At 37.4% G+C, this 18552-nt stretch overlaps 1 protein-coding gene across 1 annotated transcript; it reads right to left on the minus strand.

Annotated features, from left to right (window-relative positions):
• Window positions 1-52: 52 nt before the first annotated feature.
• Window positions 53-12118, minus strand: LOC137944151 (serine/threonine-protein phosphatase PP1 isozyme 3). Its single transcript, XM_068789700.1, has 4 exons — window positions 11572-12118; window positions 6445-7004; window positions 5805-6020; window positions 53-653 (listed from the first exon to the last, which is right to left on the minus strand). Exons 1-4 carry the CDS (start codon window positions 11747-11749, stop codon window positions 630-632), a joined length of 978 nt encoding a protein of 325 aa, XP_068645801.1. The 5' UTR covers window positions 11750-12118; the 3' UTR covers window positions 53-629.
• Between the last annotated feature and the right edge of the window lie 6434 nt (window positions 12119-18552).

Below are 18552 nucleotides of genomic sequence, written 5' to 3' on the forward strand. Positions count from 1 at the left end.
AGTATGGACAGACTTTAATTATGATCCAGCGAAAACAATATGATAGCCTCCATGCTGAAAGCAGTTTTGTTCTTTTTTTTCTTTTTTTCTCAATTCAAAGAGTGATGTTGTGCCAATAATAACTGTAAGCAAATTAACAAGGAAAGGGAAAAAGAATCCACTTCAGTTACAACTTGCTGCCATGAAATTGATTCAGGTAGAGGTTTGAATCACTTGGGTTGTTTGCTCATTGGCTTCTCCCAGCAGCTCAATCACTTTCACTATCCAAGATTGAGGTTCAGATAATACACACACGAGTAGAAAGAAGCACCTGTCTTTTCTTCTTCCGTTTGCAATCCTTTCTAAGGCCCTAAAAGTCAGTACCCACAGCATATTACCCAAGTTATGAGGGGATTTGTGGGCACATTCTAATCTTTGTATCTAATGTACAGAGAAATCACAGCTCCTTGAACTTGCTTTTTATTTTCCACACAAAAACTGCATTTTGTGGCAGTGTCATTTTAGCACACTTTGGAAAGTTCACCTTGTCCCTTGTATGCTCAATAGAACACATGATTTGAGCTTCTCTAAAATCCCCTGAAAGAGTTGTCAACATGATGACACAGAACACTTCCATGGTTGCTCCTGCTTCATGCTTTGGCGCCTAGGAAAGACTGTAGGCAGGAAGAAAGCAGAAATCAAAACTTAAAAACTAGCTAAAGCATCCTAGAATCAAAATATAAGAGAGGAGAGGAGATCCATGAAAAAGCTGGGAGAAGAAGCACTATAAGACTGACTTTATCTCAAACTTGAACACAAAAATTGTACAAAATGCTACAGAAACGAAATCAAATTAACCAAGAACTACAAACAAACCCTTTTCTCGTAAAAAAAGAAGGAAAAACACTAAACTACGGAAACATGAGCTTAAGTAGGAGTAACATGATAATTTCCTGCAAAAATGGCAATAGAAAACTACCAAACATGCACATAAGGGTACAAGTTGGATGATAGCTTACACCTCTAGTTCTAGGATGAGCTTTTCTGGAGGCGGGATGCAAGGTATGACACTGCTCAGCCAGACTATCACATGCAACTTTTCTGTAAAGAGCTACTACCCGAGTGATGGCACTAAATTATTAAATAAATGAAGGTTGCTTTGTCCAAGGAAAGACTGGCTATGCTTTCATTTAAGAGGTTGATCCTCTTATTAACATATACAGCAAAGTAGTAACTTCAAATATGGACAGTGTTTAGTATAGCTCATTCTCAACAATCTTTCATATTTAACAACTTTTTTTTAAACTCCACGGCAGAATTACCTAATAGAATAAATACCATGAGAGGAAATGATTCCTTAACCCTATAGAAGATAATTTAGCATATACAAGGATATTTTGTATTTATATGAGGAGCTCCTAAGAGGGAAACAGAGGAGAAACATCCATAACTTTCTTACATACATGATTGCACCACCCAATTCAAATGCATTAGGAAAGTTGGATGAAGAAGGCTACTGCTGCCCGAGAATTCAATTGCTTGAGATGCTAATATCAAGCATGCTACTACATATCACTGGATGGGAATTACCATTATCACATTCACACACAAAGTATTAAGAAATTGTACACAAGCCCAAGGATAAAATGTGTAGTTCTGCAACTTTTAGTAGAAGAAAACCCGAAGTAACGTTCTTCAGGGAGATAAAGAGACTACCAAAGGTATTGGCAAAGCAACACAAACATGGCCAGATAATAACATTGTCCCATAAATTTCAAGCTGAGTTAGAGGTTGTATATGAAGCTGCCTCCTTATATGGATGGCTTTCTGCCTGCCAAACCACTTTGAAATGTTATGGGAGAAAGCCTCTCCACCCCCTCCTCTTGTCTGTCCAGCAGGCAGGGCAGAAGCCTGAGCCCTTCCCCTCCCCCACCTACACAAACAAAAGGGAGCAGAGTCTCCGTCATGGCCATTCAGTTATTACTAAGGCCATTGAGAGGGGTGGCACCTGCCTGATCCCCTTTTTCTCTACACCCGAGGAAGGGCAGATGCCCTCCCCTGCCTGTAAAAAAGAGAGAAGATGCCACCCCACCCCTGCTAGGCTTTGTCATTGACGAGGGAGGGACTCCCTTCTTGTCAATTTTGAAAGAGGGGAGGAGGCAACCAGTCCAATTGAATGGACTAGCTCACACTCTTCAATGGTTGAACTGATCCACCCAGCAAGTCAAATGCTTTTTCGCCTTCGCCAAGGTTTTTACAGTTACAAACCAGAAGCAAGGGCCTCCTTCATGACCTCAGATTTCACATGAGGTTCATGGCCTTCTCGTCTACGCTTGGCACTTCCCCTCCCTGGTGATTGTTCAGGGTCAAATGGAACTACCGGCTATCCATGGAGGCCAACAGTATTTTCACATATTTGTCATAATAAGCTCGCTTACCGTTCAATGGATCCGTGTAATTCAGTCAGCCAAGAGTGCAGCTGACCAGCTTGCTGAGGATGGAAATCTTGCAACACCTTGATGTAAATTGCTATACGTAATTTCTCTAGAGGACCAGCTCACAACCTCCTTTTTTTAATAAAAATTTCCATCCTTGCTCAAAAAAGGAGGCAGGGACAGAGGCCAGGTCCAGGTGATCCAGTTGAACCCGTCAGTCAGGCCCAAGTTTGATAACATTGTCTACTAGTGTTTACTTTCCCCGGGTCCTAGCTCATATATGTCAGTTACGATAATGCTGATAGCACAGAATATGCACACGAGTTCCACCTGTCAGTGGCTGCAACCTAATTTTCACTGGTTGAGGAATTTTAATTTTTAGAAACTTCCAATATTTCGATTTGGAGGTTGAAGCACTTCTCAGAAAGTGGCGTTGAAGGTTGAATGCTTGTCAGACTCGTCTTTGGGCCAATTTTGTTACTCAGAAAATGAGGCATTTGGAAGGATTCTGGTACCTCTGGGAAGAATCTTCCTAACCGCTTATGTGCTGTTTGGAGATTTATCTTCAAGAATTTCAAGTTCTTCGCGCACAATATCCATCTCTGCACTGTTGATGGTAACAGCATCCGATTTTAGCTTGACAAATGGCTTTGCAATGAGCACTTAAAGATCGTCTCTCCTCGTCTTTATAGTTTGGCCATAAATCAAAATGCTCAGCTGGCTAGCTTCATCAGCAATAACAGTCTGCAGAATATGGAGCTCCTATTTCTGGAGAGAGCTAAATGATGCTGAATATCCAACCTTATTCTCCTCCTTCATCAATATTACACGAGCAATCCAGTACCAATAAGTTCTCAGTGTCTTCTTGCTTAAATTTACGATCTTTGCCTGGCAGCAGTGTTCATCTTGCCACAACTGCTTGGCTCCTTCTTGCGCACCCCTCCCTCCAAAAAAAAAAAATCAAATTCTTCCATAGGATTGCGTTGCATGGCAAGATCTTAACTAAAGTCAACCTTGTTTGCCGAGGATGCCCATTCCTTGTTCAACATGCTTATTTTGCAGCCTTGCAGATGAAACAATCACTCATCTTTTCATCCATGGCAGATTTTCTTGGTGAATTTAGAACTTCAAGCTCTTTGATATCTCGTTGTGCTTTCCCAGCTCACTTGGTGGCTTACTCACACCATTGGTATGGATCTTCCATTTCCCTTCTTTGGGAAAGAATACTCAAAGCTTTCATTCCATGGGGCATTTGGTATGAGAGGAACCAGCGGCTATTATAGCAAGTCAACAAGTTTCTTCTTCCTGGAATGCAGTGGCAGATCAGCTTCTCAATCTTATCACCTCTTGGCTAGCCTCCCTTGAGTTATTTGATGATATTAAGTGCAGCTACCTCAAAATTAACTGACCGGCAGGTTGCTGACCTCTCTCAACCTGTGAAAGTCCCTCCTCTGGTTGTTTGGACACCTCCTAACTTGCGCTACATCAAGCTCAACTTTGACGATTCCTCGCTTGGTAATCCTTGCCTCTCCGGTTTTGGAGGAGTCTTCAAAAATGCCCTGGGGAAGACACTGGCAACTTATGCGAGCCCCCTTGCTGTTTCTGACTCAACCTTTGCTGAGCTTCAGGCTCTCAGGGATGGCCTGTTGATCTTCTATAGCAAATTTCAAGAGAAGTTGCACATCAAGGGGGGTTCTAGAAATGTCATTGCTTGGTGCTCTAGTACCAAAGATCCCCATTGGCATACCCCCCTCTCCTCACTTGATGTCCTTACCTTCAGGCTGTTTTAATAAAATGCACCTTTTTCTCAAAAAAAAAAAAAAACAAAACTTGCAATACTTCCACTACATTCATTGTCATCTTCAGCTTCAGAAAAGAACCAAGAAAGGATGGAGAAGGGTAGAAGTGTTTGACAGGAAGATATGAAATCCAAACTATTAGATTGGAACTAATGGTTAAATGAGAAAACGGTCAACAAACTAAGGTGGACTGGAGTTCAAATTCTTCTTCTTCTTTTTTAAATATGGTGATTCATTAATTAACCAGCAGAATACAGATGAGGGGGAGAAGTAAGCCCTCAAGCCCCCGTGGAGAAAGATTATCCAACTAATAAACTGGACCTTGTTACTATCATGTTTTAATCTGGGGTGATTGATTTTAATGGCTAGTTGTATCTACGACACCAATTAGACTAATATGTTAAAAGTTATGGAATAAGAATTGCAGAGAATTTTTTGAGAAATTTGGATAAGAAGCTCTATTAAAAGTTTTTTTTATTGAAAACAAGTTCTATCAAATGTTGTATCCAAAATCGATATCTGATGCTTTCTCCTCTCTAGCTGTCCTACACCTGCTACACTTGGGAAACTGGCACAAATTGGTTCCAGGACAGATCAAGAAGAACTATAGACTATCAAACACAACAAATAACTATATTTGGTACACTTAACCTAGTTGACTTGACTTAATACATCTTTATAAAAAAAAAAAACCTAGATGACTTCTATAAATAAATAAATGCATCGTACCCATTTGTTTAACTAAAAAGCTTTAAAATTTCCAGATCTGCTAATAGTGTAGGTTTATTTTTACATTTCTATAGTAGGCATATCTGCACCATACAGAAATTACATACTGAGTATCACGAACATACCAACAAGTACTGGCAACATAATAAACAAGATATGCTACCGTACCAATAAAAAGCAAATAAAGTGGCATTAAATAGAATATTCAACTCCATTCCCAGAGCAAGATGTGATACACAAACTGGTAATACAAACTAAAGATCAGACACTATGAGTGTGGCAACCTAGTTGAGGATGCGACTAACACATTTGATTGTTATTTTATCAGGCAATTAAATGTGTAATATTTCAAAAACTCACAAGTCGTTTATCAAGTTAGTACAGTTGGTTTGATTGACAAAATCTACTCATACAATAACAAGTTATTTTCTTTTCTTTTTTTTTTTTTTTTTTTTTGAATGTTGAACTCCACACCCTGGTGAGACCCAAACTAAAGACCTCACACGAGAACCACCCATGCGGCCATTGAGCAAAAGTTCCAAACAACCTATCAATCAAAAATTCTAGGTCCTTTTTTTTTTTTTTGGAAAATGATGATGCATCCTAGTATTTACTTTTACCCAGTGTCTACCAATTCCATAAAACTAGAAGAGTGCCCACTAATAGCCTACAGCAGACTAAAGGAAAAGCCACAAGAACATTCATGGAATAAACAAACACCTCGTAAAGGTCTCCATTTTTAACATGAAATCACAGGTTCAATCCCACCAAGTCACATAATGAAAACAAAAAACAAAGCAAAATGTTTTTGAAAAGCATAAAAGGGTTCTTGACACAATATCTAGGGCAAATTTAAAAGTACCTTGATTCCAGGTGTACCAGGCTTAGCAGTGGTTGTACTTCCAAAATTAAATTTTGTTTTCTTTTCAGCAGGCTTTAACATTTGGAAGGAGCACATCAGGGTCTCATCTACACTCATCATAGCACCAGCATTATCAAACTCCCCACAATAATTAGGAGCAGAAAATATCGTCACTAGTTGCCTATTCGCAAAGAACTCATAACCATCCTCCACTACCTGTACAAGAGAACATAACCCAACTTTAGAACATGAAACCTGCTTTAAGCATCAATGGGAACACAAGCAATTTCCAACACCTGCATAATGAAAGCTCATTTGAATAGCTTGTGGCCTGAACAAGAAAGCATACATGTCATGATCTTACAAATTGAAGGGTCTAGTCCAGTGCACAGTTTCAAAAATCACTATGACAGTCCAGGCAATTACCTTCCACCATTCGAATGATAAATCATCTAAACCGTAAGTTTATAGGGAGGATTACCAAAAACAGAAAAATAAATTAGAGATGGAACGCTTCAATTAATTATCCATGCATGCACCAAGTGTCCAATGTGAGCACTAGACTGTTCAGGAAGAACCTTCCACATGAGAAGCTTTCTATTTGCAGTAAATAATTGGAACATGAATAGAAAGACGTAACCTGGTGGGCCCGGCATACAAGGTCTAAGTCATGCTTTTGCAGAAACTCTGAAACCTTATCAGGGCCAAATGTATAAGAGACACCTCTATCATTCATTCCCCATCCCTGGACATCTTTACTGGGATCCGACCAAAGAAGGTCACAGAGCAATCCTGTATCAGGTACATCAGTGGGACGTGTCAAATTTCGAATCTGATCCAAGTTATTGAGATCAGGAGACAGACCGCCATGCATGCAAAGAATCTTTTCATCAATTAAAGCTGCCACTGGTAGGCAGTTAAAGCAATCTGTGAAGACTTTCCAGAGCCTTACATTAAACCTTCTCTTACATTCATCATAAAACCCATATATACGATTTATAGAAGCACACTCGTGATTTCCCCTCAGAAGAAAGAAATTCTCAGGATACTTAATCTTATAAGCAAGGAGAAGGCAAATCGTCTCCAGGCTCTGCTTGCCCCTGTCCACATAATCGCCCAAGAATAAGTAATTAGCCGCAGGGGGGAACCCACCATATTCAAACAGTCTTAGAAGATCAGAGTACTGGCCATGAATATCACCTGAAAAATCAACTATGTTAGAGGCCAAGATTTAAGGAGAGAGAAACAGAGTAAGAGAGAGAGAGAGAGGGAGAGAGAGAGAGAGAGAGAGAGAGAGAGAGAGTGAGTGTGTGTGTGTGTGTGTGTGTGTGTGTGTGTGTGTGTGTGTGTGAGTGAGAGAGAGAGAGAGAGAGAGAGACAAAGAGAGCATGAGCGATAAATCCAGATCAACTTAGCAACGACACTAAAGCTATGTCTAGAAGCACAAGGGGCACATTGGAAGATATTAGAAGGGCCACTCAGACCAAATCCACATCAACCTTAACGAATAAAAGTATTCTGAACCAAAAACTAAAAGCTTAAAACTAACTAGGTGACATAACATCGGACTACTTTAATTCTTTAATGCACTAGGTCAGATAAAAGTTAATTGAATTACTCTTATATATAATGGAGTAATTGGTTAATCGGAATGGAATAACCCTTACCCATTTCCACTCCATTTAACAAACAGTAATAGGTAATCGAGTAAAATTATCCAAATGCTTAATTCCACTAGCAAACTTTACAACAATGACAAACAAAATGGTAAATCATATTCTACTATGTTGCCCATTTGCTTTGAAGGCAAGGAAGCACTTTCTAAGGAGATTCAACATCAAATTGTTTCCTCAATTTTTTGAAAAGTTTATTTGAACAGAACTTTGGAAAGTCTTGGAAGATAACACTTGCTGCTGTACTGTGGAATATTTGCCTTGCCACATATGTAAAATATTCACTCATAGAGCAACAGGAATTGGTCATGTAACTGAGTGGAAAGTTCACTCAATATTTTGTTGGGCTAAACTTTGGCAATGATCTCGCAGTATGTGCCTGAGCAATCCCTACCCCCACAGCCCTCTTTAGATTTAACACAACTAAACCTTGTTGCCAACTTCTTTAAAATAGTAATAATAAAAAAAAGAATGATGGCATTGCTTTTGGCAACCATGGTTTTGTGAGGCTCTGCTCAAGGATCATCATGGCCATGATCTGTTGCCATACTTGGGGACTCTTGGGGCACAATAATGGTTTGGAGGCTGAACCAGGATTATGCTGCTGGGGTTGAAGGGCTACTGTGACCACTTATTCTTTATCAATTGGCTGAAAGCTTCTTAAGGAACAACCAGTGGAGACTTCAGCAGTACTATTGTGAGGCCCATGACATGGGCAACTCTCACACAATATCATGGAATCACAGTCAAACTACCAGCTTGATAGCAGATGAGCTACCTCAGAAGGTGTTTCTCACCAACATGTTATTGGTGAGAGAAGCATACCTCTCCCTTAATATTTCATGTCTCTTTGTGTTTTGGCAGCATTCTCCCCTTCATTGTCTAGCTTGCTCATTTGCTTGCTCCTCTTTTCATTATTTTTTTATTTTTTTCTTTTTCAAATGGTTTTCTTTTCATTTTCTGAAATGATGATTTTTTTATTGCTCCAATTTTCATCATGACAACCACCAATCCAGAAAAGACACTAATTACCATAAGAAAGAGGAGACTTATTTATCCATGGAAATTGGTAAATAATGAACTAAACCATGGAAGCTGAGGCCAAAGCTCTCCTGCAGGGGTTAAAGGGTTTTCATAGCTCTTTATTGTTCCTCTCATTGCAAAGGCCAATTCAACAGCTATAAACAGCAAAGATTCTAAGAAGAAACTACCCTAACAGAGGTAGCTGAAGTTTTTTAACAAGAACAAGGACAGTTTTAGATGGTTTTAAATGGTTTTTACTCCACTGTTGCCTCTCAATCTCATAAACCAAACAATGTCAATCATAATGCAGACACATTAGTTCACTCTTAAGTTTCCTAACAACAGATTGTGGGACATTCTTTCCTATTCAATCCTTTTTTTTATGGATTTCCTATTCGACCCTGACGTGGTATCTCTTTCATTTTCTTTCATTTTAGTGGATTTTGTACTTTTCTTCTCTTTTCAGTAACATTGTAGCCATTAAATATAAATTCTTTCAACGAACAATGAATGTATTTTAAAGTTTTCCAGTGACCATGAGAAAGATAAGTATATTTGAACTCTTAACCCAATGACTCCTTCACATCCAAGTCCATGCATGACCTCTGGACGGATATGACTACTCCCTTGACAAGAATAGAACCCAGGATATGGCCTCCCATTCCACAAACATTCTTGTGTTCATGTGACATTTAACAAAAAGCCTTTTATTCCAGAAAATCTAGCTCATAGAGGTTGTTACTATAATCTTAACTGCAGCTTCCATGATAGATCACCATTTCATTGATCAGTCCCTGTGGAACAGTCACTTTATCTCCAGAATTGCTGTGGAACTTGCATGCTTAAAAGGTAATATATTCAATAGCACCATGGACCATTATACTTTTCCTGTCAGATGGGACTCTTTAGTGGAAGCTCTCCTGCCTAATTGGCAAGAGAGAAATAACGATACCTTCTAAAATAAAACTTTAAGCATCATCATGTTGATCTGATTTATAGAAAGGTAATACTGGCTCCAAGTGTCCAGAGGAGAACAACCCCAACATGTTTCCAGGCAATACAATTAAACCAAACATCCGTGGTAGTTCATATGAAATGCCTGACATCATTTCCCTTTACGGAGGGGATCTCTTTTAACACGATTAGGTAGGAAATCAAGTAAATAGTGAACCTTGGAAGTTAGTTCATATTTTCGATAAGATATCCTGGGTTCACAGCAAGGGAAGCAAAATACTCAAGCAGACCAGCAGGTAAATATAAAGAAACCAGACCACAGATAGGTATTCATCGCACTCTCAATCATACATCAGCATCATCTAGTATCTCTGATTATTCTTTTCCCCTTCTTGCTCCATACTCTAATTTTTTTTATAGAGGTTGTCTGCCTCTTTGTTGTATCTCCATACCTGTCATCCTAAATAAAATTCTCTTTTCCTAAAAAATGAATGGTATAAAATATCTTTTTTTGAAAACTGAGCAGCATAAATTATCATTTAGCTTCATCTTATTTTTTCTTTATCTAGGACCACATGCCTAATTATAAATCACCTGACCTAGTGCATTGAAAAGTGACATATCATACATAAAGGACATATATAGAGATAGAAAAAGCACACAGATAATACCTTGACAATATATACCTTTTTTTTTTCTTTTCTTTTTTATTTCTCCTTTTTTTTTAAGTTTCACAGATAGCATTCAAAACAGTCACCAGACTGGTTAATATACACCAAATATGACCAGTGAAGAAAATGACCAATGCACAATTTTGAAACAGGTGTACTATCAGGATCATAGCTCCAATGAGGTGCACATATTAATTAAGATAGTCAACATATTCTACTATTTTCTGAATCAAAGTTTGGCGTTTTTGTTTCTGTTTCTTCCAAAAAACTAGTCAGCCTCAGAACACTTCCTTTCATCAGAAAATACAGCCATAATTCATTTTCATCTACAATAGTCAGAAAACTTAATTTTTGTAGTCTAAGAAATTAGTTCAAAAAGAAATTGCCAGTATCTTCTTCATCTTCTCCATCATATTCTATAGCTTCTATACATGATATAGCACTCTTAAAGTACCGACTGCAGGTGCACCAGTAAATGGTATAGATCATTGTTATAGAGCTTACTAAATGGTTTAGATCATTGTTATAGTGCTTACTAAATGGTTTGGATGATTGTCTGTAAACTTATGTACAGTTGAACCACGTAGGCTTCAAACCATTACAATAAAATGACTAATGTTTTCCAACGAGATGGGTTATTAGATTTCAAAACCAAAGAGGACCACAGATGCTGCCACTGCACATACAAATGGAACATGACGGTTAACTGCACACTGAATATGTTGCAACTACTTGCTCCTAATTTAGAAAACACACAGTAATTTTGAAAAAAGATATTGTTGGAAACTTCTTATACTTGCCTCTATATCTCGCCGAAACTGTCCTTTAGAGTAATAACAATGACTTGGCTGTACGGTTCAATTCTATTAACAACACACGGTATGTTAACTACCCCAATGAGTAACACCCCAAAATAACTTCAATCACGTTCTCGAAGGACATAATCATAGGAAAATTAATAAATTTTGAGTAACAAAAGGAATAAGAGAGCTTCACCTAGCTTACGGAAATATTTACTGTTTCGAAATCTCCAAATAAACCATAACCCAAAACAGCAGACGACTTACAAAAACAATCAGAAACAATCGAGAAAGGTAACTGAACCATCTAAGAAAACCTCTTTAATTATACCGATCGGCAAAATGACGACCACGAAAAGAAAGTTTCAGAGAATATTCAGTCTTCAGCCGGCAGCCTAAAAAAATCAGTTCACTGGTGGTACAAATAAAAAATAAAAAAATAAAATAAAAAGGAAGGCACGATGGCTTCGTAAAATTGTAACTAAACCATATCAAGTTGAACAATGGGGATAATTCACCAGAAGCCAATTAAGTCAAAACCCACAGAAACAGTCTCCAACCACGACTAAATTTGACAGAAGCAAAGTTGTTCGATACCCAGACCAACAAACCCACATCAAAGACCAAACAGGATTAAGCAAATTACCGCAAATCTTGATGGGTGCTTCGAGCTCCAACAGATTTGGCTGCTGCATGAAAATGTCCTTAGAGACAAGGCAGAGTTGCCTAATCTCAGCCTCCGACAACTGCACCTGTTTCCCCGGCCGACTACCCCGCACTTCCAAGAGTCGATTGATGATATCATCCAACACAGCAGGGTCCATTCCACCCTCTCCCACAGAAGGAAAGCCAAACAAACAGCAACGAAACAAAAAACCCTAATTCCCGTTTCCTCTTTTCTCTCCGTCCACTCCCTTTCTCCTTTTCTTTACATGACAGAACGAAGCGAGAGAAGTGGATGGCCTCTTTCGATCTTTTTAACCTGTTTTGCTTTGGACCTTACTTTTGCGCCTGTGATAACAAGCTTTTCAAACATTCCTCGCAATCAGAGAGAGTTAAAGAGAGATTCCCAGAGAGAGCGAGACAGGAAGAATTTGATGCCTTTAAAGAGGGGTCAAGCCTCAGGCGGAAAGAGAGAGGGTGAGAGCCGAGACGAGTGAAATAAAAGGAGAACGGACGGAGAGTGCGCACTGCGCATACCGGAGGAGCCGAGGAGACTGCAAGAAGCAGGCAGCTGTGACCTAGTAAAAGGAGAATCTGAGGGATAGTGCGCACTGCGCACACCGCGCTGCTCAGGCTCTGACCTTACGCGCGAAATGGTATTGTGGATTCTCACGCCACCGGTAACCCAAGTGGACTCTTACATTTGACCTTACCCGGGAAAATCTAAATCCATTCAACGATCGCATCCGTCCAACGAAAACGGGGAGATGGAGGGGAAAAATAGTGTCAAATGTGGTGTGGGGCCTACATGGCAGGGTCACTTCCTATATCCACTAAAATTGCAGCCCCATGTTTAGGTGGGCGGAGTCACCGTCATCCAGGCCCCTTGTCACGACTCACTGAGTTATATGAGAGCTGACCTTAGGTTATATAATATATTTAACTATATCCAGTTTATGATACACTAATTCCTTCAAAGGACAATGAAGCTGACATTTAGATCCCCATGATAGATTCAACTTCAAGTTCAAATTTTGATGGAAGTGCACCACTAACAGCTTCAAGTGAATGAAGAATGTAATCACATGAACTCGCACCCCCCTCCCTTTTTTCCTATCATGGGGACCAAACACCCCCCCGAAATTGGATTAAATTCAAAAGTCCAAAGGCGAGAGATGGGTGCAAGGGGGTTTGTGAGAGCCTGCCCTAACTCACCCATTATATGCAGGGACATGGTTATATATTTTAGCATGGGAGAGTCTAACGTAACTCTCACAATAAAAAGTTTCATAGAGCCAAAATTAATATGGTGGAGTTTAATAAAAGTCACACAAAAAAAATTGTCCCATTGAAGAACCTTAGTTAAAAGGGGTTTTAATTATGTTAGTTTTCTATTCATGATCAATTGTTTTATTGTTTTTGGACTTGTCTTTTTGTTTGAGTTTGGGTGTAACTGGGACAAGGGTAATTTAATTGTGATCTAATTTTACTTGTTCCGTCTATTTTAAATAGAGGTTCATTCTACTGAGGTATAATTAAGTCAATAAATTATTTTTCTTTTCTAGAAATTCAACATAGTATTAGAGCAAGTTGATCTCCCGATTAGGTGTTAGTTTAGTTTATCCTTTTTTGCTCATTGTCTCTTGCTTACTTGTCCAGTTATATATCTCAACTTGCTTTCCCAAAAATTCAAAAATAGAGTTCATATTTTTTTTAGAAATCCACATCATCTTCTATCATCATCTTCCTCCTTGTTTCTCTACCTCGTTTAGTCCTAATGTCCACAACGCCAATGTTTGCCTTGGACCAGTGAATACTCTCCATAAGCACACACTTGTTATTGAAAACACTACCCTTCACTTTCATGTACATGTCATGGTACATGTGCTTGTCGATTTCTTGTATTTCGACAACAAGCGCCATAGCACCTTCATCCTCCTCTGCTACGTGTCCTTATCTCACCATGATTGTCTCACACTTTAAGGAACACTCAGTCTAAGAGTTTTGGAGACATAATAAAGTGTTGTTCCTAAGACCATGATGTGTTGGATATCTTCCTTCTACTATTCAAATTCCTCGTAAGGTGAAACTTTTTGAGTTGCAAAATGACTCCTCCTCAATTGAAGTGCCTTCATTACCTCAATAGAGCTGGGATTTTATGAGGATAACAACATTTATTTCTGGTCTTCCTCAAGGCTTCCAACATGAGAAATCCCAAGTTTGGGAAGACAACATCATTCAAGTGGTGGTTGAAGCCATTGGTTGTAATGATCATCAACTTTGATAGAAGGTCGAGTTTTTTTATTGTTGTACAGCGGTTTTTTTTCTTGCAGAGTACCCCCATTTCTATAGTCATAGAGGCAGAGACATGGAAAGAACGTAGAAGGGTGTTTTGAGATTGCTTGCTTGCGAAGTTGGAGTGTAATCTCTTCTTAGACTAAGAGACAATGTTTCAAACAACAGGAGTAGATCGTTGCCTTGTGGGAGGTGGGCACATGTTGCAATAATTCATTTTAATTTATCTGCTATTATTGTCATTATTGTAGCCAAGGAGCTGCCAAACGATCATCTGCTTCTTAGCATTGGAGAGGCAATTTATTTGGGCTGAATAGTAAGCAAGTAATCCATACGAATTAGGTAAGCCTTGGGTATGCAAGACCGTCATCATCTCAATTTGATCATGAGTGAACCATGGGGTTGTGGAGAAGTTGTTGTAAAATCCAAGGTGCTACTTAGTTGGCTGTTTGTGTTCTTGAGAAAATAAGATCGATAAGCCTTACTATTAAACCATAAATTATTGCTTAGGTAGGTTATGCTAAAAATCCCATTATGGGTCTAGGCCTTGTGTGCCTAGTGAGTTGCTGCTAAAAAAATTAGGTGTGGGTCTAGCTTGGATTGCTTAGTTTGCTGCTGAAAAGCCTTTTACGGTCTAGGTTGTGTGACTAGTTTGTTGTTGTAAATTTTATGTGAGGGTGTGCATTGTAAATTGATTTTTATGGTCAATTGAGTGGTGTAAGTCCCTATTTGGACAACATGGTATTTTACCTTAGAGGCAATTAGATGTAAGTTGTTGTTTGACAACTCTAACATAGTAGAACACTAAGGTGAAAAACACATTGAAAATATTAAAAATCTAGATTGTGAACAACTATTAAAATTTGTGTTCATTGTGAATTTGAATGTGTGTTCATATAAAATTGACTATGCATATTGAATTACAATTAAGATTGTGAGAATAGTCAAAGTTAGAAGTATAACAAAAAAGAAAGTAAAAGATCCTAAGTGTGGAATTAAGAAACAACACCAAACATCATTGAATTAGGAGTTAACATAAATGATAACATATGAAAACATTATTTTTATGGAGAGTCGTGACTCCTTTGCCTCTCTAGGTTTGATGAGACCCAATACATTAGAAATAAATAAGGAATTTTTGTTATTAATTTTGAGAGCTTAGATATGTGGAAAGCCATATGTAATGGTAGGTTTTTTCGAAATCAATACTTTCTTCTTGGTTATATCCTTTGGCAACTAACCTAACTTTGTTTCTAACTACTTGAATTTCTACATTAGCTTTGTTTCTAAAGACCCACTTTGTTCCTATGACTTGTTGATTTTTGGGTCTAAGTACAAAAGTCCAAACTTTGTTTCTTTCAAATTGATTCAATTCCTCTTGTATTGCCATAATTCGGAAATCCTCTTTTTCGGCTTCGACAAAGCTTTTGGGCTCTATTTGATAAACAAAGGCACTATTTGCCATAGTCTCATGAGTTGCTCTTCTTGTAGCAATTTTGCCTTTAGTCACCAATGATTTGTTCTAGATGATGACTAGCCATGAACTTATAGTTCATTAGCTCCATATGTGATTCTTTTTGGTTATTCAAGTCATTTGAGTTTTCTTCAAGATTTTGGCCTTGAGGTTGAGATCCCATGGAGGAATCTAAGGGGTTTTCCCTCTTCATCATTAAAAATTGGAGTTGGGGTTGGATTGTCAAACTCAATATGAGTTGACTCATCTACTCTCATAAATATTTTGTTATAAACTTTATATGCTTTGTTATGAGAAGAATAATCCAAAAAAATTTCCTATATTAGCTCTAGAGTCAAATTTCCCTAATTTTTCCTTTGGTTCTTTCAATATGAACATTTTGCATTCAAAGGTTCTAATGTAAGTAATGTTGGGAAGGGTGCATGTGGACAACTCATATGGAGTTTTATTGAGAAGTGTCCTTATACTAACTCAGTTAATGATATAACATGCGATGTTTGCAGCTTCGACCCAAAACCTATGTGGCATGTTGTATGCATAAAGCATAACTCTAGCCATTTCAATTAAGATTCGTTTTTTTTTTCTCTCAACAATACCATTTTGTTGAAGTTGCTAAAAATGTATGCTTTATACCATGCTTTGTGCCATATTCCTCAAAGTGTGAATTTTTAAATTCTCCTCTATGGTCACTCCTAATTTTGACAATGTTATACCTTGCTCTTTTTGAACTTTTTTCACATAGTTTAGTTAAGGCTAGAAAAGCATCATCCTTATGAGCTAGGAAATCTACCCATGTTAACCTTGAAGAGTCATCTACCACCACTAAGGCAAAATGTTTTCCGTTAATGTTTAAGGTTCGAGTAGGTCCAACTAAGTCCATGTGGATTAGTTGAAGAGGATGAGAGGTTGAAACTACATTTTTAGATTTGAAAAAAAAATTGCGTTGCTTTCTAAGTCGGCAATCATCATAAGGTCTCTCACTTATTAAATTTTGATCTGGTAGTACTCTCACTAGGTTATTCTGTCACTAATTTGTTCAATAAATCTATTCATATATGTCCTAGTCTCTTATCCCATAACCAAGATTCATTTATTTTTGCACCCAAACAAATGGCACTAGTTGAGGGTAAATTGACCATGTTCACTACATAAAGATTTCGATTTCTATGCCCCTCTAGAACTAGTTTCTCATTTTCATTATTTACTAAACATTTGTCCTTTTCAAATGAAACTTTGTTTCCTTTATCACGAAATTGACCAAGGTTAAGTAAGTCATGCATCAACTCTTCCACATAATACACATCGAATATGAAAGAGATTGAGGTACCGATTTTACTGAATCCTTTTATGGTACACTTTCTGTTGTCTCCAAAAGATACATGACCTCCATCTTTGGGATTGAGTTCAACAAACTTCTTCTTATCACCTGTCATGTGCTTTGAGCAACCGCTATCCAAAATAATTTTTTTTCAGTGCCTTGGTTCGGAGACATACCTACATCACGAAAAGTTTATCCCCTAAAAATCCTTTTTGGGTTGGGTGCCTTTGGGATGAAATTTGAAGTGCTAGGTGATTTGGGCTTCCAAGCTTGTTTGCCCCTCCCCCTTATTATTGTCCTTCCTATGCACTTTCCATTGTACAAGTTAACATAAAAAAATATGTTTCCATCGTGAAATAGATTAAAAAAATACTTTCACTTTCACTAGGTGTTGAAGAATGGATATGGAAGAGTCTTACGTAACTCTCACAGTAAGAAGTCTTAGAGCTACAATTAATATGGTGGAGTCTTATAGGAGTCTCACAAGAGGAGGTCTCATAGAAAAGTCTCAATTAAAGGTGTTTTAGTTATGATAGCTCTCTATTTATATTTAGTTGTTCAATTGTTCTAGGACTTATATTTTAGTATTTAACTTTGGGTGTAATTGGGACAAAGGTAGTTTAATTGTAATTTGTTTCTACTTGTTTCCTCTATTACAAATAGAAGTTTATTGTACTCAAATTACAACAAGTCGATGAAGTTTTTCTCTTTTCCAAAAATTCAACATGGTAGCAGGGTGGGTTCCTTGACTTGACTCGGTTCACCCACACAAATAATATGATCCTTTTCTAATCTATCATCTCTAGTAGTTTAAATTCGTAATATATTTTTTTTCTTTTTGTCTTGTCCCATTACCCATTATTTTCTTACCTCCATAATAAATTTTTTATATTGAAAAATTATATTTATGGAAATATCTTCGATTCTACTTTCCAACTCAAAAAGAATTTTGGAAATCAGAGTTTTCTACAAAGATAAATCATATATTTGAAGCGATGAAGGTCAGACAACAAGAGAGGTTCGAGCAAGATTAAAGAGTCCAAAATCTATTAGATTCTTTATCTGAAAATAAGTATATTTTATGAATACATGTTATGTATAGAGGAAAGTTATTGAATTCTAGTTTCAAAAGGAGACAATTTCATGTCAATCTAATTTACATTTAAGGAGATATTCGCATTGGAGTCGGCAATGGTCAAGCTTCAGAACAAAGAAAATCAAAAGGTCATAAAAGATTCAAGAATAAAGTTTTTTTATGTCAAATTAGGTATCAATTTAAATATATTTGAGTCTAGTTTATTTTTCAACAAACCGTTTGTGATTTAGAGCTATATTTTTGGAGATATCAATATCAGAAGTACCACACGTCAATTTTACCAAAAATCTCTCATTTTTTCGTATTTTCTCTCCTATGATTTCTTTGTGCATTGATCTAATTTGGGTTTTTTTCTCCTAAAATTCAAATTTTTTAAACCAAAATTCTCTTTTAATTAGAGAGTTTTGGTCAGACTTAATCACTCTAGGATGTGCTCATTCAAGCTATGCAATATCTTGCTTTGATGTTGTTTTCAAGTTTTGCGTTTTTGTTACTTAATTATGTATCTTCCGCATAGTTAACTCTAAAGGTTTGTGGTCACCCAAAAAAAATTATACTTGGTCAAATTTATTAAGTTCTACCATTATAGTCTCCCGTAGTTTTTTTTTAAAATAAAATAAAAATAAAAGATCATATTCTAAATTCGTTTGGAAGTATAAGTATTGCATGGTCGCCTCCTTTAGGTTAAAATTATTTTCCTCTAGTATTTTTTTAATTTATCTTTTCGTGTTTTCATTACTTTAGAGCAATGCATAGACCCACTACCTAAAATGTATAGGAG

The sequence above is a fragment of the Aristolochia californica genome, unplaced genomic scaffold (assembly GCF_029961685.1).
Source record: "Aristolochia californica isolate CCGP_79_NKW_82.1479 unplaced genomic scaffold, dmAriCali1.0.hap1 SCAF_11, whole genome shotgun sequence".
NCBI lineage: Eukaryota > Viridiplantae > Streptophyta > Magnoliopsida > Piperales > Aristolochiaceae > Aristolochia > Aristolochia californica.

Excerpts from the sequence above, each read along its gene's own strand:
- LOC137944151 (XM_068789700.1), bottom strand. The coding sequence starts at position 11,749 with ATGGACCCTGCTGTGTTGGATGATATCATCAATCGACTCTTGGAAGTG. Across the intron at positions 6,021-6,444 it reads TTGTATGCCGGGCCCACCAG|GTAGTGGAGGATGGTTATGA; the intron begins GTTACGTCTTTC and ends TCTCTTGTACAG. Across the intron at positions 654-5,804 it reads CTGGTACACCTGGAATCAAG|TCTTTCCTAGGCGCCAAAGC; the intron begins GTACTTTTAAAT and ends TCCTGCCTACAG.